General features: G+C 37.5%; 1 protein-coding gene across 1 annotated transcript in view; it reads right to left on the bottom strand.

The window, feature by feature from the left end:
- Nucleotides 1-23,683, bottom strand: part of HNMT (histamine N-methyltransferase) — a 52,767-nt gene that overhangs the window by 3,410 nt on the left and 25,674 nt on the right. Inside the window, exons 3-5 of the mRNA XM_004032604.5 lie at nucleotides 11,901-12,008; nucleotides 10,728-10,858; nucleotides 7,693-7,786 (exon numbers count right to left, since the gene is read on the bottom strand). Coding sequence (XP_004032652.1) covers nucleotides 7,693-7,786; nucleotides 10,728-10,858; nucleotides 11,901-12,008 — 333 coding nt within the window. The remainder of the gene's footprint in view (nucleotides 1-7,692; nucleotides 7,787-10,727; nucleotides 10,859-11,900; nucleotides 12,009-23,683) is intronic.

The following is a 23,683-nucleotide window of genomic DNA, read 5'->3' as shown; positions in this document are numbered from 1 at the left end:
GCAGAGGTGGGGAGAACAGCGAGAAGGCTACTGTAATCACCTGGGGGATAGGTGGGGGTGGGTCCCACAGACCAGTGAGCTGGGAGGTGAAGAGAAGTGGTGGGAGTTTTTATGTGTTATACTCCGAGATCCAACAGGGCTCGCCAACAATTTGGATGTAGGATATGGGTAAAAAGAAAGAATCAGTGATGACCCCAGTAATTTCTGTGAGGGCGCCTGAGAAGACAGAATTGCCATTGTTGGAGAGAAGAATGAAGATGAGCAGTTTTGTATCATCAGGCCTCTGGTTTCAGGAATATAGATTTGAGATACCTACTGGACATTCAGGTGGTGATATGAGGAAGGTAGTTGTTAGTCTGGAATTCAGACAAGAATCTTTAACAGTGAAAATTAAAATGGAAAGAAAGAGCACAGTAAATGGTGATATACTCAAATCAATGATTTTTTACTCTCATCTCTATATAAAAAAAGATGCTGCCTTGGACTGACAATAACTAGGGGGATTTCTATAAATCTTGTCCCCAAGTTTAGAAGACCTTTTAGCAATGTTTGTAGTATTAAATTGAAATTCTAGCCCTGCAGAGAAGCTACGGAATACCTTAGGGAGACAAACATGAGCTGAACTCTTCTTCTGATACTTTATGAATGAGATGAGGCTTGTTATCTAGCCTCTCAGAACTTAAATTTCCTCATCTGTAAAATGGGGATTATCAAACTTACCTTGAATGCAACTACAAGCATTACATGAGATAATTTAAGTGAATTATTGTGTAATGGTACGCACATGAAAGATGTGTAATAAGTGCTTATAAAATACATGAATTAGTTTGCTAGTGTATTTCCACTGATTGCAATCTTGAGACTAAAAAAGCAAGCCTGCTATTCAGAAATCTATAATAATAATAATGAGTTTCTATTTATGGGCCTTCTAATACATGCATATTACATATACAGTCAGTACAGAGCAGTAATAAAGAGCATGGTCTCTAAAACCCAACTGCCTGAGTATGAAGCCTGGCTTTCCTTCTTACCAACTTTATGAACCTGTGTCTCAGTTTTATCATCTGTAAAACAGGGGTGATAATATAATCCATTTATAGACTGCTACAAGGATTCACTGAGTTAATAAAGTAAAGACCCTTAGAACCATGACACAATAGTTAACGTTACTGAAGTGTTAAACTGGATTTGGCAAAAGCAATATAAGAGACAACTTATACTTTCTTTGTGCTTCTAGGATTAAATGTCTTGAGATACTTTTGGTTCCCAAGTCCCCTTTATGATCTAGTGAGAGTAACTGACTCTCCGGAAAAATGCACAAACAATACATACCCACACAGTTCTGCATAAGATTATAGAATGCTCAAAGACCCTTGGCTCTCATGCATGGATTAAGCTAAAGTTCCCAGATTTAATTTAACTCAAGAGATGAACCAAGACGAATAATAGGCTAAATAATAAATAGCCTAGGATAATTGATGTTCTACTTATATTTCAGAAGAGGGAGAGGTAACTGCAGGATATACTCTAGGAGAAGGTGGAATTGGAATGAAGCAGAAAGAATAAAACCTCTGTTCAATGAAAATAAATGAGGGTTGTGAGTATTTATTTAAAAATCTTTTATTCCAAAGACAGTGGATTGTCTTACTAAATAAGAGTTTGCCGGCAAACAAGACATTACAAGAAAATCAGCATTTCAGTGGTTGAAGAGAGGCTCTGTTATCATCATTATTATTATTTTTAACCTGGCAGAGAAAAAAGAACCAAACACTAATTGCAGAAAATTTGCTGGTGTCAGTGCTGTGACTCGGTGCCATTTCTGAGCTGAGCAATTATGCACTTCCCGACTAATGCATTATCATAATGGCTCTCGGTGGGCACAACATATGGTGTTACTTTTGTTTTCAACATGATATAAACCAGATTTTCTTTTTCTCACTGCACTAAAAATAACACACAATGATTTGCCTCCTTCCTTACTCAGGTAAGGAGAGGACAGACAGAAAGCTTCAGTGATCTCCTTCTGGCTCATCTCCCTTAACCAGACAGGCTGCCTTTTAAACAGCAACCCTCCCAATTGATGCTTGGCTATCACATTTGCAGAAAAAAAACTTTTCTTTGATACCATTTTAGTGTGGGATACTCCACATTTTTTAAAGAAATCCAACTCTCTTGTTCTTATGTCTCTTCTTTTTTACCCCCAAATCAAATTTCTTTCATCTCCATTATCAGGAACTTCTACTAGTTATCACTAAATGACTGTCTCTTGAGTTGGGGTAATTCTGTAATGGATATTTAGAAACACAGAGGAAAGGCTGATTTCCATGAAGCAACATATATTTCCATAAGCTGACCAGTAAATGTTGTCATTTAATTCTGATTTCAATTTCTTTTTCTTTCCCTAAAAATACACAAATAGTTTTAGTTGTTTGTTCTTTATTGCTTTTGTCTGGCTGCTTCCATTTGCTGTGTGTGTGTGTGTGTGTGTGTGTCTTTTTTATTGAGCCTTTTATTCCTATTTATTAAACTCCATCTGCAAATATCCAGAACTTCCTGTATTCTCTGATTTCGTCAAGTCAGTTTTAGCTGAAATATATTCTCTTTTTTTGGATGTATATTCAGAGCTTATTGTAGTTCTGATATCATAAGGCAGAAATAATAAACAATTATTCAGTTCAATTAAAACATATTTACTGAGTATTGTCTCTGTGCCAAAGTCTTTACAAAGATCTAGGAACAGAGATGAATCTCCCTATATGCCTCCCTATATACCATGAGTACTCAGTTTTGTGCATTGGAGAGCAGCTATGGATGACAATATTACCCTGAAACAAATGAACATACACAGAAGCATCTTCCCTTTTAGGTAATTATGAGGCAAATTCCATTGAGAAAGTGACCCAAAGAATCTTAATAAAAACAGAACTTAGTGTAAACCAATGTGGTATAGACATTCCAAGTTCTGGGTCAATATTCAACTTTAGGAAATGTTTCAATCTGTTGAGTAAACGAAAAATGGGGTTTAAAGAATTACAGCTCTGGTGGAGAAGGCAAGCTAGGCAGTGGTTCCTAAACAGGGGTAAGGAGGGATGTAGATGGAACACCTCGGCTGATGAGGTTTCTCAAACTTGTTTTCTTTCCACTGACTAGTCTAGCAGATAGGGATTTGAAGCTACATCATTGAAAGAAAACAATGAGTAGTAATTTTGTGGATCATTCCTATGTGTGTTCACTGACATCGATATGAAAATGTCTGATTGGAAATTTCTTGTGATCAAATTTGTTTCCAATGTTGGAAACTAGACTTGATCTATTTTTCCAAAAGCTGACCAATATATTTCTATTGGGTATGTTAATACAACAAAGCAAATATTGCTATTTTTTTAAATAGGAAACTACCATCATCCTCATCATACACTGAGGGGGGCAAAACAATTTATCTCAGGGAAATGTGTTGTTGTTAAGACAAGTTCATGTGTGCACAGGTTTATCTAGGTGATAGAAATAGAACAAAAGGGATTTAAACTACTCTATAAGAGGGTTGCTGGGTCAACTGGTAATTCTGCTTTTAGCTCTCTAAGAAATTGCCATACTGCTTTCCACAGTGGTTGAACTACTTTACACTCTCACCAACAATGTATGTGTTCCTTTTACTCCACAACCTCATCAGCATCTGTTATTTTTTGTCTTTTTAATAAATAGTCATTCTGACTGGTATGAGATGGTATCTCATTGTGGTTTTGATTTTCATTTCACTAATGATCAGTGATGTTGAGCTTTTTTTCAAATGCTTCTTGGCCACATCTCTGTCTTCTTTTGAGAATTGTTTATTCATGTCCTTTGCCCACGTTTTAATGGGGTTGTTTCTCTCTTGTAAACAATTAAGTTCCTTATAGATGATGGATATTAGACCTTCGTCAAATGCGTACTATGCAAATATTTTCTACCATTCCGTAGGTTGTCTGTTTATTCTATTGATAGTTTCTTTTGCTGTACAGAAGCTCTTAAGTTTAATGAGATGCCATTTGCCAATGTTTTTATTGATTTTAGTGTCTTTGTCACAGAATCTTTACCTGTTCCTATGTGCAGGATGGTATTGCCTAGGTTGTCTTCCAGGTTTTTATAGTTTTAGGTAGTCTTTAAGCCACATTGAGTTGATTTTTGTATATAGTATAAGGAAGGAGACTGGCTTCAATCTTCTGCATATGGCTAGCCAGTTATCCCACCACCATTTATTGAATAGGAAGTCTTTTCCCCATTGCTTGTTTTTGTCAGCTTTGTCAAAGATCAGATGGTCGTAGGTGTGCGGCCTTGTTTCTGGTCTCTCTATTCTGTTTCATTGGTCTATGTGCTTGTTTTTGTACCAGTACCGTGCTGTTTTGTTATTGTACCCCCCTATAGTATAGTTTGGAAACCCATTACTGGGTATATACCCAGAGGAATATTAATCATTCTGTCATAAAGACACATGCACATAAATGTTCATTGCAGGATTATTCACAGTAGCAAAGACATGGAATCAACCTAAAAACCCTTCAGTGACAGAGTGGTTAAAGAAAATGTGATACATATACACTATGGAATACTATGCAGCCATAAAAAATAAAGAGATCATGTCTTTTCTGGGGACATGGATGGAGCCAGAAGCTATTGGCCTAAAAAACTAATGCAGAAACAGAAAACCAAATACCGCATGTTCTCAATTATAAGTGGGAGCTAAATGATGAGAACTGATGAACACAAAGAAGGAAACAACAGACATTGAGGTCTACTTGAGGATGGAGGGTGGGGGGAGGAAGAGGAGCAGAAAAGATTATTATTGGGTAGTGGGTTTAATACCTGGATGATGAAATAATCTGTTTAACAACCCCCCCGGACACGTTTACCTATGTGACAAACCTTCAGATGTACCCCTGAACTTAAAATAAAAGTTTAAAAAGAGGGTTGCAATAGAAAATGAGGAGGTGGCATCTTAGCACTGAACTAAGAGGATATGAGGGAAGACTGAGAGAAGTTATGAGAGCAGGTTCAACGGAAGTGTGTCCAGATTGAGCAAGAGAAAGGTGAGAAAAAGAGTCACGGTGGGACCTTAATGTTGAGTTATGTTCTTTGTTCCTCTTTCTCCCCCACAGGTCTCAAAATCTGTCAAAAGCAAGAATGGTGTTTTGGAGAAGGAAGGAGGTAGGACTATGTCCATGTTTAAGGCAATGTGAAACAAGATGAGAAAGGGCGGCTGCAGCACATGCAAGATTTGGAGAGAAGAAATCAAAAGTTGAACTTGGAGCACACAGTGGATGGCAATCACCAGGAACATTTAAGTCTGACCCCCAGGAACCCTCAGGAGTAAAGGAGTGATGATGAGGGGATGGATTACCCAAGTTACTTGAAATGAGAGCTCCGTCATTTACTCTGGATGTTTAAGAGTTAAGTATGACACGCCGATAGGACTGGAGAATCTGGGGACATTCCAGTTCTACTAAATTGATGACAATGATCAACATATTTCACAATTCTATTTCTCTTCTCAGGTAGAATTATTTTTCACTGCAAAGTATTCATTATTGGGAAAAGTAGGTTTTTAAAAAAATTAACTTATATTTAATTTATTTATTTTCTTAGCATTCTGACAAATAGAGGCAAACAAAGCCAAGACATTCTTAGGCTTAGGAGAGAGAGACGTAGAAAGCCCCAAATAAAATATCGAAATCTTTCTTCTACTTTTGTGAAGTGGTTTTTCTTTTAGGAAGAAATAGATGGCTATAGCTGTGTAAATCTCTTCTCAGAAGAAGTGATATGGTAAAGGAAGGAGATCATCAGAATCTCTTTAATAATCTGTCAAGTGTTATTCGTTGCATTCTATTAACAATGTTTTCCTCTTTGGAACAGCTGTCTCCTGTGCTATAAGCAGTAATGAAGAATTGTTAACTGCATATTGAGAAAGTGAGTAAAACATTTCCATCATCAAATACTTTGGTTAAATAATTTTTGACTAAAAATACTTTTCAAAAAAAGCTAACTGATTTTTGAGTCTTTACTCCCTTTCTTTTGATTTTTTTATGATGAATGCTTATTTACAGATGGTACTTATGAGCCACATATATGAAAAGATGTAATATAATGCAGATAAGGTTGTCCAGAAATAGCCCTTGAATAAACTGAGATGCAGAGACCAAATTCACATAGCTAGAAGTGCCTCAGTATTCTTGCACCATGTATTAACATACAACATATTTCATTGGGTTTATTTTGGTCTTCAAATTTCTTGATGCCAATAATCATCAATTAATTCATTCATGATACAGCCAGCAGAATACTGTAGCCATAAGGGCACTTAATCAATTCTCAGTTACTTGTGGACTATTCATGCTCCCTTCTAAACTTCAGGCTGGCTTTGTCTTATTGGTAATATATACTCACAGAAAGCTAACTTCTGGGTACTCAGATACTTAATTTCTGAAAATATGTTAGAATAAACCAAATATAAATAAGAGATTAGACCTACCACTGAGATGAAATATATTCTAAGATAAAAAATACATGACTTCTCAATGAATTGTTATTTCTGTCTACAATACTTTTTCTGTATGATTGATGAATATCATCAAGAATAGGCTGCCTACAATGTTGATAACTAAGTTTACTTTGCAATTCTAAATGCAGTTTATAGTGCTTTACTAGCTCAGAGAGAGGTTAGTAGGATGAGTCCAGTTTCCATAAGCCCTTCTAAATGGGAAATGAGACCTCTCCCACATAAATGAGTATTTTTAACTAACTAGAGATAAAAATAGTATATCTAAATGTTCCCTTGCAGGAGAGGGAGCTCTCTATTGCCAAACTTTCACATAAGGTCAAACCCAGGATTACAAGCTATAACCATGCTTGCCATCTTTAAAGCAATTCTTCATATTTAAGAACAAGTCAAGTTTGTGACATATGGTGTTCAAGTATGGGGTCTGGTGTAACCTTAGGAAGACAGAGTCTGCTGTGTATCTAAAATCCACCTGTAAGTACTGGTAGAAAATCCATAAAGATTGCTGAATGAAAGAAGTAATAAATGCTGTCCTCAGCAATGTCAATGTTTCATTATCTAAAAATGTTTAATTGGGTTCTCTGTGTGATACTGACTAAATCCCTGGCAGCAACTGGACATGCTCACATGCCTCCTTGGAAAATAAAACACCAACACAAAACAAAACAAATGAACTGTTTTTGATAGGCATTTGAAAAAACCTATAGCAAGCAGTGTTGATCATGGCTCTAAGAATGCAAGTCAATTAAAAATGATGACATCTGAAATAGTTTAACCTTTATTTATTAATAAACACCATAGAGGGAAAAGAAACACTCAAATGACACAAAGTAGGTAAAATAAATGTTTACTACTTTTAGTCTCATTTAAAATCTTTTGTCAGTTGAATTTAAGCTATATAAAAAGGATTCATATATAGAAGACAAAGACATATTTTCCCAAAAGAAAGAAGTAAACAGATGTTTAATTCCACTATACCTTCTAAATTGAGAACTGTTGTGAATGACTTCCCCAATACTGTGAAAATTAATTGGCTATGATTAGAGGCCAAGGCAAGAATTTCACAATGAAGACAAAATATATAAGCTTCTTTCAAACACAGGAATCCATGCATACGTGTATTATTGCTATTTTAAAATTCAGGCTGAATGAAAATAACTTACCTGACACAACAATAATGAGCATCTTAGCATTGGTACCTAAGAGACTATGGAAGAATTTCAGGGTAGCTGGGATGTCTTTTACATAATACAGCATCTAGAAAGGAGGAAAAAGAGAAATGAGCTGCTTCTGTATGTTGAAGTCTTTATTGCTTGGGCTAGATACTCCTAGAAAGTTTGATTTTCTAGTTGAGTGAATTTTTACCCAAGAAAACACTTAAGAAATTTAAAGATTAAAGACGTTGCATGAAGACATAGAACAATAATGTGAGAAAATATTTGGGGAAATGGAAAAGTATGGTATTTGTTCGACTAGAGTCAAATGGTTTTAAATTTACTCTTTCTGGCTTCCATAGCACAGACATTTATAGCTGGAGACACTTAGTCACCATTCCACATGGGGACATGAATCCTATGCCTATTCTATAATTCGTGAATTGCAGTTCTTCTGGGAGAAAATGGTTCCGGCACCATAAAAACAGACCCCATTTCATGGAACGTTACTTTACAATTAAGCCCTTTGCACTAGCTTCTCCATATGCTCACAGATGCTTTTTTAAAATCACAGAAAATGTGACAGCCTCTGATGATGACGGATTCTGTAGGAAGTTGGACTAAATAAAGCATGAGGTTATCTGCTTGGTCACAGGGTGTTTAGGGGTCAGGACACCCATTTTTAATAATTCTGGATCAATCTCTAGTGAATACAGGCCTTTCCATCCAACACAGAGCTTGGACTTATGCATTGACAGTGGGAAATTTTTCCCCATGGCTTGCATCTTTGGACCCCACCCCACAGACACTTCTTATATCTCATCTTCATCTTTGTTGGACAAGAATTCAATATTACATATAGCCTGTCCTCAGAGAATTCATTGCACAAAGGAAAAGTACTTTAGCTGTGCCTCTTTCATATGAATGAATGAAATAAAATGGACCTGACCCGTGCATGGCTCATGGTGCCTTAGGGGCCACACTCCACATTTTCCACCACAGGGACCATAGGCAGGTACCCAAATATAGTGAATCAATATGATGGCTAACAATCTACGATATGACCTGGCTAGAAATGTGGAAGTGGGCCATAGAAGATACCTTAAATTTTTCTCAAAGACAGTGAAATTTTCTGAATTGACAGTGAGGTTGTAAAAGTATCATGAGAGCGTGAGGACTATAATGAGTAATAGAGAGGCAGAGACGCTGCACAGAAAAATGGGGCATAGACAGAGATGGAGAGAGGGGAACAGGATAGAGATGCAGAGGGAAACAGAGTTGTTATAAGAAAGAAGGAACAAACACGGAAGTTTTAAGAGAAATAGGAAAGAGAAGCTGATTCCTGAAATCACAACATTTATAACAGAGAAAAGAATGGGATCCAGGGTTAAGCAGAGGGAGTGGTTTTTGATAAGAGGAGGTTTTTGCAATAAGATGGAAGAAGGAGATGATGCACAAATGCAGTTATGTTTGCAAAGTTAGAGGGTAAAAAATGAGTTTCTATCTGGTAGTTTCTATTTTCTCTATACATTATGAAGTGAGGTCATTGGCTCGGAACGAATGGTCTGGGAGAGATTGCAGGAGTAGTAAGGAGACAGGGGAGTTATGAAATAGTTATGTGAGGAAGTGGGAACAAAAGCAAGTCTGGTAGAGAAATATCTTGGCATCCTGGACAGTAATAAGTACTACCTGACAGGCAAAAGATTTCATCAGCTAAAGAAGCAGAGACATAGAATTGCCTGTATATGACAAAATTGGAGTATTTCTTCCTTTGACTTCTTGTAACTTTATTCTTTTGGGGTGACTATCATTGTAGACCAGGAAGAAAAACAGTGTTTTGTCGTTAATCAAGTGGTATTGCCAAAATACGTACATTTCCCGATGGTAACCAACTTCCAAAACCCATACATCCCTTATGCTATTCAGAAATGTTAGTTATCTCTGGAAATCCAGCCCCATGCTATCTACTCAATAGTCACTCCCTTTCCTTTTTTTTTTTTATTATTATACTTTAAGTTTTAGGGTACATGTGCACAATGTGCAGGTTAGTTACATATGTATACATGTGCCATGCTGGTGCGCTGCACCCACTAACTCGTCATCTAGCATTAGGTATATCTCCCAATGCTATCCCTCCCCCCTACCCCCACCCCACAACAGGCCCCAGAGTGTGATGTTCCCCTTCCTGTGTCCATGTGTTCTCATTGTTCAGTTCCCACCTATGAGTGAGAATATGCGATGTTTGGTTTTTTGTTCTTGCGTCACTCCCTTTCTATAACATGTATGAGTCAGTTTGTTGGGTCTGGATGATGGAAGTAAAAATTTATTGAACTGAGGCATCATTTAACCTGCCCCTTCGACCATATGTCCACTACAGAAACACTCTGGGACATTGGTCCACCCAAACCATTAGAGCCACTAGAGAATATGTTATGATGCTATCATTCTCAAATCTCTCTATATAAACATTCAATGATATAAAAATAAATTAAAGACTGGGTGCAGTGGCTCACACCTGTAATTCCAACACTTTTGGAGGTTGAGGAGGGAAGATCACTTGAGCCCAGGATTTCAAGACCAGCCTGGGCAACATAGTATGACCCTATCTCTATAAAAAATAAAAAATTAGTTGGGTGTGGTGGTGCACACCTGTGGTCTCAACTAACCAGGAAGCTGCAGTGGGAGGATTGCTTAAGCTCAGGAGGTTGAGGCTAGAGTGAGCTAAGATCATGCCACCGCACTCCAGCCTGGATGACACAGCGAGACTCCCATCTCAAAAAAGAAATAAGAATTAAGCCAACATTTTTAAAAATGGATAACTGTAGAGATATTTTGATTAGAGAAAACTGGTTTTTTGAATGTTAAAGAGAATCTTAGTATAATAAACATCTTTATCTTTTATTTGGGCAGATCATGGTCACTTGTAAAATTAGAAATCAGAAGATTTTCATTTACCTTTTAAAAATTAGAATAGTAGATATTCATTATATATATATTCTGAAAAGTCTTCTTTCTGAGTATATATTATATTACATATTTCTTACTTGAATCATATGAATGAAGTCCCACTTTTGAAGCTCCTTTTTCTCCAACATTCTACTTTGATATTCAGATGATGTCTCCTTATGCCAAGCAAACTTTACGTTCTCGAGGTTCGATGTCTTGGCTACAAGCTCTAAAATACAGAGAAGAGGTGACACACCATCAATTTTAATTGCAAATGTGGAAAACACTTCCATTTAGAATTTTAATGCAATCAATGTTGTATACAAACAGATAGGAAGAACATTTTTCTTTCTTATGTCTGGGAGACCAGAGAGTTCATACTGCTTTTTTTGTTTTCTAGTATTTAATGAAATTAGAGGTGAAAGAAAGAGTCAGGAAGAAATAATTACAAGAACCCTGGGCAGACATAGGTTATATTGTCTTAGTATTAATGAAGAATCAACTGGTGAATTTTATCAATGGAAAGTGAATTGGAAACAGATGATATATTTGTATAATTCAGGAGAAGACAAACTACAGTCCAGGGACTATATCTAGCCTGCTACTTATTTTTGTATGAACCGCAAGCTAAAAACATATATCGTTCTACTTCCTGACTTTGTGTCACTGCCATTCATGTTTCACATCATTATATTTTTGAATGATTTAAAAAAACAAAAGAAGGATGCTAATTCATATGTGAAAATGATATGAAATTCAAATTTTAGTGTTTACAAATAAAGTTTTATTCAAACACACCCATGCTTGTTAGTTTACCTATTTTTCTTTTTGGCTGCCTTTGTGGCACATGGCAGGTTGATTAGTTATGACAGAGACTGAATTGACCTTCTGAATCTAAAATATTTACTATTTGGCCTTTGCCAGGAAAAGTTTGTGAACTTTTACTGTAACCCACTAAACATAAGCTCTTTAAGGTTGGTTTAAATAATTCTGGATCAATGAATGAATCTGTACTTAAGCATAAACATCAAAAGGTAATCATTGATGACAACTGGGGAATGGATGAAGTGTTAATAGAAAAGGGAGTTTATTATTCACTGTTCACATTTTGAGATGTTTAGTCATGCCTGCCAAGAACTAATTCAGTTCTTCTCCCAATAAGCTTGTGAAAAGCATACCACAGTAACTATATTTTCAATCATTCAAGGGAACAATCTGAGTTAAGTCTTTTGGGATAGGATCTGGTGTAGAGGACCAGGAGTTACAGGTACCTTTGTATTTGGCAATTTGTTCAGCACTTGGCTCAACAACTTCATTGCTGATACAAACTCCTGGGTATTGAGCCTGAACTTTGGAGAGAATTTGAAGATCAATTTCACCTAGAAGATAAACATATGGGACAGGTCACATCATTCCAGCAAGCAATGATTAAAAACAATTTTAGCTGATTTATTATCTGCCCTACCTTTACTAGGAAAGCCTAACATAAATAAAGAATAATGTTCAACTGCTGCCCTGCCATGATGCAGGGCAGCTAGGTTCTAAGTAGGCATAGTAATGTGACTCAAGGAGGGCTGTGAGTGCCATCCATTCGTTTATATGATCTTTAACATCTATCACTATATTTCATCAAATCAAAGATGCTGTTGATTGTAGAAGGAAATTAACCCTTATTTTTGTTTCACCAAGTTAGAAAAAAGCCACTGTCAATTATAATTTTAAGATTTTATCAACTGGAGAGCATAACAATATCAGAGGTATTAAAATACAAAAAACAAATGCACCTCAGAACTGGCAGAGTAGGCTAGGCCAGAAGAGTCCAAAAAAAAATGTCAGATTAAAAAAAGGGTACAAGCATATGTCAGGTAAAACAAAGAAGAAAAACATGTCAGATATCTGCCCTCATAAACACTATTACCTGTGACACAGACACAGAAATAGCCCTGGCTCAGTTGAATCAAGGTAGGAAGAGGGAAGAGAACATATGGGGAGACGACGAGAGATGATGCCAGAGTGATGATGCTTCATGGGGGAAGATCACTCATGAACTCTGTCACTCCCAGGGTAAGTGGCAGTTAGCCCAGAAACTGTGGGGAAGTGAGGGATTGCAGGTACAGGGGACAAGATGACAGATGCACACACAGAAAATAGAAGAGTATATTTGGAACTACTAGCAGTCTAGATTTCTTAGAATATTGAGCAAGGCAGGACTTCCAAGCAAGAATCCCTGCCCTGGTGAAAATTCAGCCTGTAAGGGACAGTGTAAGAGAGATGACAATAAGTCAGATGGACTTGAGTTTTAAACCTGTCTTCTTCACTTACTCGGTGTATACGACTTTGGGCAATTTGCTTTACCTCTCCAAGCTTCTTTTTTTAATTAGAAAAATAAAAATAATAATACTTAATTATTAAGTACTTAATAATAGTACTTAATTTATTAGTTGTGAGGGTTAAATGAAGTAATGCATATAATGCACAGTGCAAAATAAAGTTGGCAGTGAATAAATGTTAGCTGTTCATTATTTTTATTGTTATCTTCAGTACATCTATTTGAAAATATCTCTTCTCTCCCTATTGCTGATGCCTCCAACTTATGTTTTGCACTTTTATTCAGTTAGGTTATGATGTTGACCTTCATTAAAATGGAAATACCTCCTGGCAAGATTAGCATAGGAAAATGATGTTAGTCTTTAACATTTGGCATAAATGACATTAGCAGAAACTTTCCAAGGCTGCACATAGCAGGAAGCAAAAGCAGAGGTCATAAGACTGGGAGGTCTGGAAGGAAAGAGATGAGGAAGATAAACCAGGAACAGAAGATGCTAGACTAGGAAAAGACAGTGGTCCAGGTGCATATGAGAGTCCCAAGTACTGACAATAGGAGATGGCGTACATGGTGTGTGTGGAGGGAAGGAGGGAGAGTGGGAAGGAAGCTGAAATAGAGTATGAAGTAACTTATGTGACAATTTTCTTCACAGCCAGCCCTACCTTCTTGAAATCATGTATTTCTTCACTGATGACTATAGCTGCCATTTATTATTGGCCACCTACTATTTGCCAAACACTGTGCTAGACTTTTTACCTGGAACATCTCATTAATCCTGACAGCAAGTTCCATGATATTATTAATATTCCCAACTGGATTAGGTGATTTGAGTATGTTGACATTCAAGGGATATTGATATACCTGAAGTTTAAGTCACATTTGTCTAAATCTACAATGTTTGTTCTTCTAACTCATTCAACTAAGAAGTAGAAAGATAACAAATGCTAAAAAGACATGAAAAGCCTTTTATTCTTCTGTTCAGCAACTATTTTGAAGGGGAAAAAAGATAACTAAGACAAAAGGCTGGTAAGAATAGCTGTGGGCTAATGGGAAATAGATTCCAGCTTGCCCCCAAAAGACTAGAGACCAAAATTTTCTGTTCTTGCCTCATATTAACCTAGCCATACATTTTAAATGAAAAATTATCAATTATGAGGATCTCAAATTCGACATTTTGAAAAAGATAACTGAAATGCAATTATATCCCCTCAGGGCTTGATGAGCTCTCCTCCAAAGATGAACCTTGACATTTCAGGTTGGCCTGGTTGGCAAAATATATCTAGCACAGTCTGGGACATGTTCAGAGCCAGGCAGTCCCTCTCCCTGGGGCACTGATAGAGGACACAATGCTAGAATCACAATTGACATATGGAAACCATTGGTTTGCATAACAGCCTCTAGACTATAAGCTCATGTGTGCTGGATTCCTGGCAAAAATAAATTAAGTTTAAGAAGAGGTGATAATGCAACTATTTCCTTAAGAGTCAGTTAGAACGTAAAATCTATTTCTGACCTCATAAGTAGGGTGACCATACTTGTTTGTCAGGGACATTTCCATTTTATACCTATTGTCTTAGTGTCCATCTGCTTTTGTTTTTTGGTCCTAACTTATTCATTTTTAATAAAATATCATTAGCAGAATTTTAGTTTTGGAAGTAGTTTTTAAAAAAGAACATTTCATAAATTTACTAATATGAGAAATTTGTTCAATGCATACAAATTTCAAAATTTATAATAATTTTAATTATTTTACCTACTCTCTCCAACTAACTCTCTAAAGTACCCTACGTTGGACAATAAATAATACCACTGTGCTCATAGGCACTTACATTCTGTGCTTTTTTTTATTTCTTCTGAGAAAGAATGGAATATATGTGCAGAATGTACAGGTTTGTTACATAGGTATACATGCACCATGGTGGTTTGCTGCACCTATTGACCTGTCTTCTATGTTCCCTCCCCTCAACCCCAACCCCCAACAGGCCCTGGTGTCTGTTGTTCCCCCCTCTGTGTCCATGTGCTCTCATCGTTCAACTGCCACTTATGAATGAGAACATGCGGTATTTGGTTTTCTGTTCCTGTTAGTTTGCTGAGGATGATGGCTCCCAGCGTCATCCATGTCCCTGCGAAGGACATGAACTCATTCTTTTTTATGGCTTCATAGTATAACATGGTGTATATGCACATTTTCTTTATCCAGTCTATCACCGATGGGCATTTGGGTTGGTTCCATGACTTTGCTATTGTAAATAGTGCTGCAGTGAGCATACATATGCATGTGTCTTTATAGTAGAATGATTTATATTCCTTTGGGTATATACCCAGCAATCCCATTGCTGGGTCAAATGGTATTTCTGGTTCTAAATTCTTGAGGAATCTCCATACTGTCTTCCACAATGGTTGAACTAATTGACATTCCCACCAACAATGTAAAAGTGCTCCTATCTCTCCACAGCTTTGCCAGCATCTATTGTTTCCTGATGTTTTAATAATTGCCATTCTGACTGGCGTGAGATGGTATCTCACGGTGGTTTTGATTTGCATTTCTCTGATGATCAGCGATATTGAGCTTTTTTTCATATGTTTGTTGGCCACATAAATGTCTTCTTTTGAGAAGTGTCTGTTCATATCTTTTGTCCAGTTTTTGATGGGGTGGTTTTTTTTTTCTTATAAATTCATTTAAGTTCCTTGTAAATTCTGGATATTAGATCTTTGCCAGATGGGTAGAGCACAGAAATTTTATCCCATTCTGTAGGTTGCCTGTTCACTCTGATGATAGTTTCTTTTGCTGTGCAGAAGTTCTTTAGTTTAATTAGATCCCATTTGTAAATTTTGGCTTTTGTTGCAATTGCTTTTGGCATTTTTGTCATGAAGTCTTTGCCCATGCCTATGTCCTGAATGGTATTGCCTAGGTTGTCTTCTAGGGTTTTTATGGTTTTGGGTTTTACATTTAAGTATTTAATCCATCTTGGGTTAATTTTTGTTATAAGGTGTAAGGAAGGGGTCCAGTTTCAGTTTTCTGCATATGTCTAGCCAGTTTTCCCAGCACCATTTACTGAATAGGAGATACTTTCCCCGTTGCTTGTTTTTGTCAGGTTTGTTGAAGATCAGATGGTTGCAGGTGTGTGGTGTTATTTCTGAGGTCTCTGTTCTGTTCCATTGGTCTATATATCTGTTTTGGTACCAGTACCATGCTGTTTTGGTTACTGTAGACTTTTAGTATAGTTTGAAGTCAGGTGGCATGATGCCTCCAGCTTTGTTCCTTTTGCTTAGGATTGTCTTGGCTATATGTGGTCTTCTTTGATTACATATGAAATTTAAAATAGCTTTTTCTAATTCTGTGAAGAATGTCAATGGTAGTTTGATGGGAATAGCATTGAATCTATAAATCAATTTGGGCAGTATGGTCATTTTCATAATATTGATTCTTCTTATCCATGAGGATGGAATGTTTTTCCATTTGATTGCATCCTCTCTTATATCCTTGAACAATGCTTTGTAGATCTCCTTGAAGAGGTCCTTTGCATCCCTTGTTAGCTGTATTCCTAGGTATTTTATTCTCTTTGTAGCAATTGTGATTTGGAGTTTATTCATGATTTGGCTCTGTGTTTGTCTATTGTTGGTGTAAAGGAATGCTTGTGATTTTTGCACATTGATTTTGTATCCTAAGACTTTGCTGAAGTTGCTTATCAGTTTAAGAAGTTTTTAGGCTGAGAGGATGGGGTTTTCTAAATATACAATCATGTTGTCTACAAACAGAGACAATTTGACTTCCTCTCTTCCTATGTGAATACGTTTTATTTGTTTCTATTGCCTGATTGCCCTGGCAAGAACTTCCAATACTATGTTGAACAGGAGTGGTGAGAGAGGGCATCCTTGTCTTGTACTGGTTTTCAACAGGAATGCTTCCAGCTTTTGCCTATTCAATATGATATTGGTTGGGTAAGTTTGTCATACACAGCTTTTATTATTTTGAGATATGTTCCATTAATATCTAGTTTATTGAGAGTTTTTAACAAGAAGAGAAGTTTAATTTTATCAAAGGCCTTTTCTGCATCTATTGAGATAATAATGTGGTTTTTGTCTTTCGCTCTGTTTATGTGATAGATTATGTTTTTTGAGTTGTGTATGTTGAACCAGCCTTGCATCCCAGGGATGAAGCTGACTTGATTGTGGTGGATAATTTTTTTTAATGTGCTGCTGAATTTGGTTTGCCAGTATTTTATTGAGGATTTTCCCATCGATATTCATCAGAGATACTGGCCTGAAGTTTCCTTTTTTTTGTTGTGTCTCTTCTTGATTTTGTTATCAGGAAGATGCTGGCTTCATAAAATGAGTTAGGGAAGAGTCCCACCTTTTCAATCATTTGTAATAGTATCTGAAGGAATGGTACCAGCTCCTCTTTGTATTTCTGGTGGGACTCAGCTGTGAATCCATCTGGTCCTGGGCTTTCTTTGGTTGGTAGGCTATTAATTACTGCCTTAATTTCAGAACTTGTTATTGGTCTATTCAGGGATTCAACTTCTTCTTGGTCTAGTCTTAGTAGGGTGTATGTGCCCAGGAATTTAACCATTTCTTCTAGAGTTTCTAGTTTATTTGTGTGGAGGTGTTTATAGTATTCTCTGATGGTAGTTTGTATTTCTGTGGGGTCAGTGGTGATATCCCCTTTATCATTTTTTATTGTGTCTATTTTATCCTTCTCTCTTCTCTCCTTTATTAGTCTAGCTAGCAATCTATTTTGTTAATTTTTTCAAAAAACCAGCTCCTGGACTCATTGATTTTTTTTTGGAGGGTTTTTGGGTCTCTATCTCCTTTAATTCTTCTCTGATCATAGTTATTTCTAGTCTTCTGCCAGCTTTTGGATTCATTTGTTCTTGCCTCTATAACTCTTTTAATTGTGATGTTAGGGTGTCAACTTGAGATCTTTAGGCTTTCTGATGGGGTCATTTAAGTGCTATAAATTTCCCTGTTAACACTGCTTTAGTTGTGTCCCAGAGATTCTGGTATGTTGTCTCTTTGTTCTTGTTGGTTTCAAAGAACTTCTTGATCTCTGCTTTAATTTCATTATTTACCCAGGAGTCATTCAGGAGCAGGTTGTTCAATTTCCATGTAATTATGTGGTTTTGAGTGAGTTTCTTAATCCTGAGTTCTAATTTGATTGCACTGTGGTCTGAGAGACTGTTATGATTTCAGTTCTTTTGCATTTGCTAAGGAGTGTTTTATTTCCAATTACGTCGTAGATTTTAGAATAAGTGCCAAGTGGCATTGCGAAGAATGTATATTCTGTTGATTTGGGGTACAGAGGTTTGTAGATGTCTACTAGGTCCACTTGATCCAGAGCTGAGTTCAAGTCCTGAATATCCTTATTAATTTTCTGTCTCATTGATCTAATACTCTCAGTGGGGTGTTAAAGTCTCCCACTATTATTGTCTGGGAGTATACCTCTCTTTGTAGGTCTCTAAAAACTTGTTTTATGAATCTGGGTGCTCTTGTATTGGGTGCATATATATTTAGAATAGTTAGCTCTTCTTGTTGAATTGTTCCCTTTACCTTATGTAATGCCTTTGTCTTTTTTGATCTTTGTTGGTTTAAAGTCTGTTTTGTCAGAGACTAGGATTTCAACCCCTGCTTATTTTTTGCTTTCCATTTGCTTGGTAAATTTTCCTCCATCCCCTTATTTTGAGCCTATGTGTGTCTTTGCACATGAGATGGGTCTCCTGAATACAGCACACTGATGGCTCTTGACTGTTTATCCGATTTGTCAGACTGTGTCTTTTAATTGGGACATTTAGCTCATTTACATTTAAGGTTGGTATCATTATGTGTGAATTTGACCCTACCATCATGCTGCTATTTGTTTATTTTGTACACTAGTTGTTGCAGTTTCTTCATAGTGTCATTGGTCTTTATATTTTGATGTGTTTTTGCAGTGGCTGCTACTGGCTTTTCCTTTCCATCATTAGTGCTTCCTTCAGGAGCTCTTGCAGGGCAGGCCTGGTAACAACAAAATTCCTCAGCATTTGCTTGTCTGGAAAGGATTTTATTTCTCCTTTGCTTATGAAGCTAGTTTGGCTGGATATGAAATTCTAGGTTGAATTTTTTTTTTCTTTAAGAATGTTGAATATTGGCCCCCAATCTTTTCTGGCTTGTAGAGTTTCTGCTGAGAGGTCTGTCAGTCTGATGGGTTTCCCTTTGTAGGTGACCTGGCTTTTCTCTTTGGCTGCCCTTAACAATTTTCTTTCATTTCAATCTTCAGTCTGATGATTATGAGTCTTGGGGTTGAATTTCTTGTGGAGTATCTTAATGATGTTCTCTGTATTTCCTGAATTTGCATGTTGGCAGTCTTGCTAGATTGAGGAAGTTCTCCTGGAAAATATCCTGAAGTGTGTTTTCCAGCTTGTTTCCATTCTCTCCATCTCCTTCTTGTACTCCAATCAATTGTAGGTTTGGTCTTCTTATGAAGTCCCATATTTCTTGGAAGCTTTGTTCATTCCTTTTCATTCTTTTTTCTCTAGTCTTGTCTTCAGACTCTGATATCCTTTCTTCCACTTGGTTGATTCATCAGTTGATACTTGTGTATGCTTCAGGAAGTTCTCGTGCTGTGTTTTTCAGCTCCATCATGTTGTTTATGCTCCTCTCTAAACTGGTTATTCTAGTTAGCAATTCCTCTAACCTTTTATCAAGGTTCTTAGCTTCTTTGCATTGGGTTATAACATGCTCCTTTAGATCAGTATAGTTTTTTATTACCCATATTTTGAAGCCTACTTCTGTCAATTTGTCCATCTGTTCCTCCCTCCAGTTCTGTTACCCCGATGGAGAAAGGTTGAAATCATTTGGAGGAGAAAAGGCACTCTGACCTTTTGGGTTTTCAGCATTGTTTCATTGATTCTTTCTTGACTTCATGAGTTTGTCTAGTTTTGGTCTTTGAGGTTGCTGACCCTTGGATGGAGTTTTTGTGGAGACTTTTTGTTGTTCTTGTTGTTGATGCTGTTGTTGTTGCTTTCTGCTTGTTTTTTTTCTTTCAATGGTTAGGTCCCTCTTCTGTAGGGCTGCTGCAGTTTGCTGGGGGTTCACTTCAGGACCTATTTATCTGATTCGCTGCTGTGCCTGGAGATGTCACTCAAAGAGGCTGGAGAACAGCAAAGATGAGTGCCTGCTTCTTCTTCTGGGACTTCTGACCTTGAGGGGCACCAGCCTGATGCCAGTAGGAGCACTCCTGTATAGGGTGTCTGACAACCTCTATTGGAGGGTCTCACCCAGTTGGGTGGCATGGGGAACAGAACCTGTTTAACACAGTGCCTCACTTGTGGGGAACCCACTTGTCTGGGCTGCCTGGATTCCTCAGAACTACCAGGAGGAAAGGCTAAGTCTGCTGGTCCACAGAGACTGCAGCCATCCCTCCCCCTAGGGACACAGGACCAGGGAGATGCAGGTTCTGTCCCTGAGCCTCTGGCTGGTGTTACTGGAGTTGGTGGGGGAAGCCTCACCCAATGAGGAAGGATGGGTCAGGGTCAGGCCTGAAGAGGCACTCTGGCCACAGACTGCAAGCAGGTGTGTTGGACTGTGAGGGACAAGTCTTGGGACCAAGCCGTCCAGCCTCCCTGTCTCCAACAGAGGAAAAGCACAGCCTGGGGCTATAGAGATGGATGCCTCCCTTCCCCTGCCCAGGGAGCTTTGTGTTAGGCAGATGCAAATCCCAGTACTGGCTGCTGCTCCTCCCACAAGGAGCTCAAATAGCTTTGACAGCAGGCAGCCACACCCAGTTCTGGTCACCCCTCCCTCCAGGAGTTCCGTAGGCTTAAGCAGATTCCTTCCAACCGAGAAGCTAAGAGTCTGTGCATTCCTGGGTTGGGACGCTAGTCCCTGGTGGTGTGGGTTCGTGAGTGGGATCTTCCAATCTGTGGGTTGCACAATTCTGTGGAAAAAGCACGCTCACCCATTGCCTCCCTTGGCTGGGGGGAGGGGGCTCCCCCACTCCATGTGGCTCTCATGTGGGCTGCCACACCACACTGTTCTTCTTTCTCTCCGTGGGTCACACCAACCTCCTAGTCAGTTCTGATGAGAGAACCTGGATGCCTTGGTTGCTGGTGAAGTATTCACAAGCTTATTATGTTTTTTTTCAATGAGGGCCTCCAAACGCTGCTGTTTCTAGTCGGCCATCTTGGCCCCGCCCTGTGTTATTTTTATAATAAGTATAGTATTTCTTATTGTGATATATATGTAAGAAATAATACAATTATCTACATCTATATCTAGCTATATAAATATCTACTTCTATCTATTTACATACATATAAGTATCTTTATAGAAATGCGTGTATATGCATAGATCGATATATGTGTGTGATATTATTTTATATATATATATGTTTTTATCTATGGCTCCTGGCTTATGATTCCCATGGCCCTTGTTAATAGTCTTTTATTATAATTTTATGGTGCTTTTGGCCTCAGGAGCAGACCTCAGAAAACCTTTCACCTACACAAGGCAGGACTATAACATGGTTTCCACCTTTGTGATTGAGGGTCATAAGACCTCATTTCAGAGGAGGTCCTGTCTCATATCCTAGAGGAATTAATGCTGCACAGAGAGATCAAGAAGAATCTGAACAGATAGGCCTCACTGGGTTTTCCCACTCAGCCTATCAGCATTAGATTATAACCTTTTCGTCCAATCACATTACTACATGGTTGTCCATGCTTCAGTCATGCCTATCCAATGAAGTTTTCATAAAAGGCCCAAGAGAACAGGATTTGAAGAGCTTCCAGATAGTGAACATGTGTAGGATCCTGGCAGGTGGCATATCCAGGCAGAGCATGAAAGCTCTGTGTACCTTCTCTCATACCTTACCCTATGCATCTCTTCATCTGTAGCCTTTGTAACATCCTTTATCATAAACCAGCAAATTAAGCCAGTTTCCCTGAGTTCTGTGAACCACTTTAGTAAATTAATCAAACCCAAAGAGGGGTTGTGGAAACCTCAACTTGAAGCTGGCTACTGAGAAATTCTGGAGGCCCAAACTTGCAACTGGTGTCTGAAAGGGGACAGTCTTGTGGGACTGAGCCCTCAACCTGTGGGATCTAACATTATTTTCAGGGAGACAGCATCAGAATTGAATTGAATTGGAAGATACCTGGAGGTATCTGCTGCTTGGTGTTGGGAGAAAAAAAAAACTCATGCATTTGGTCACAGAAGTCTTCTATGTTGATTGTTGTGGTGTGAGAGCAGAGGAAAAAGTTTGAGTTTTTCCCTCAGAATATATACATATGTATGTACATATAAATATGTGTGTGTATATATACATATCCATAAGATATAAAATCATCAAATAAAATATTCCTTGACATTGTATTCTACATGATTTGCTTTTCAGTATCCCTCAGAAATAGGAGACATGTATTTTTAAAAAATAATTTATACCCATAATCTCCAATATAATATTGAAAGAGAAGAATAAAGTTGGAGAACCGACACTATCTGACTTCAAGACTTACTATAAAGCTATATGAATCAAAACAGCCTGGTAATGGCAAAAGAATAGACAGATAGATCAGTGGAACAGAATAGAGAGACCAGAAATAGACCCACATAAATATAGTCAATTGATCTTTGACAAGGGAGCCAAGGCAATACAATGGAGCAAAGATAGTCTTTTCAACAAATGGTGCTGCAACAACTGGATACCCACCTGCAAAAAAATGAATCTAGACACGGACCTTACATCCTTCACAAAAATTAACTCAAAATGAATCATAGAACTATGTGTAAAACATAAAACTGTAAAATTCCTAAAATATAATACAGAGGAAAACCTAGATGACCTTGGGTATGGCGATGACTTTTTAAATAGAAACCAAAGGCATAATCTATGAAATAAGTAATTAATAAGCTGAACTTTATTAAAATTAAAAACTTCTGCTCTACAAAAGAAAATGTCAAGAGAATGAGATGACAAGCATGAAAGAAAATAATTGAAAAGAGCATATCTGATAAAGGATTATTATCCAAAATATACAAAGAACTCTTAAAGCTCAACGATAAGAAAACAACCAGCCCAATTAACAATTGGGCCAAAGACCTAAACACCTCACCAAAGAAGATATACAGATGACAGATAAATATATAAAGAGATATTTCATATCATATGCCATCAATGAAATGCAAATTAAAACATTAACAAAATACCATTACACACCTGGAAGGGCCAAAATCCAGAGCACTAATGACAACAAATGCTGGGAAAGATATGGAGCAACAGGAACTCTCATTCGCTGCTGGTGGGAAAGGTAACTTTGGGTCCACTTTGGAATACAGTTTGGCAGTTTCTTAAAAGACGAAGCATAATCTTACCATATGATTCAGTAATCAAGCTCCTTGGTTTCCACCCAAAGGAGTTGAAAACTTACAGTCACACAAAAATCTGCACATAGATGTTTATTAGCTTTATTCATAATTGCCAAAGCTTGGAAGTAACCAAGATGTGTCCTTCAGCATACAAACTGATAAGTAAAAGAACAAACAAACAAAGAATCTGTGGTACATGCAGACAATAGAATATCATTCAGCACAAGAAAGAAATGAGTTACTAAGCCATGAAAAGACATGGAAGAAACTTAAATGCATATTACTATCTGAACGGAGCCAATATGAAAAGGTTACATGCTGTGTGATTTCAACTAGATGACATTCTGGAAAAGACAAAATTATGGAAACAGTGAAAAGATCAGT

The sequence above is a fragment of the Gorilla gorilla genome, chromosome 11 (genome assembly GCF_029281585.2).
Source record: "Gorilla gorilla gorilla isolate KB3781 chromosome 11, NHGRI_mGorGor1-v2.1_pri, whole genome shotgun sequence".
NCBI classification, from domain to species: domain Eukaryota; kingdom Metazoa; phylum Chordata; class Mammalia; order Primates; family Hominidae; genus Gorilla; species Gorilla gorilla.
This window is presented reverse-complemented; position numbering and strand designations above follow the sequence as displayed.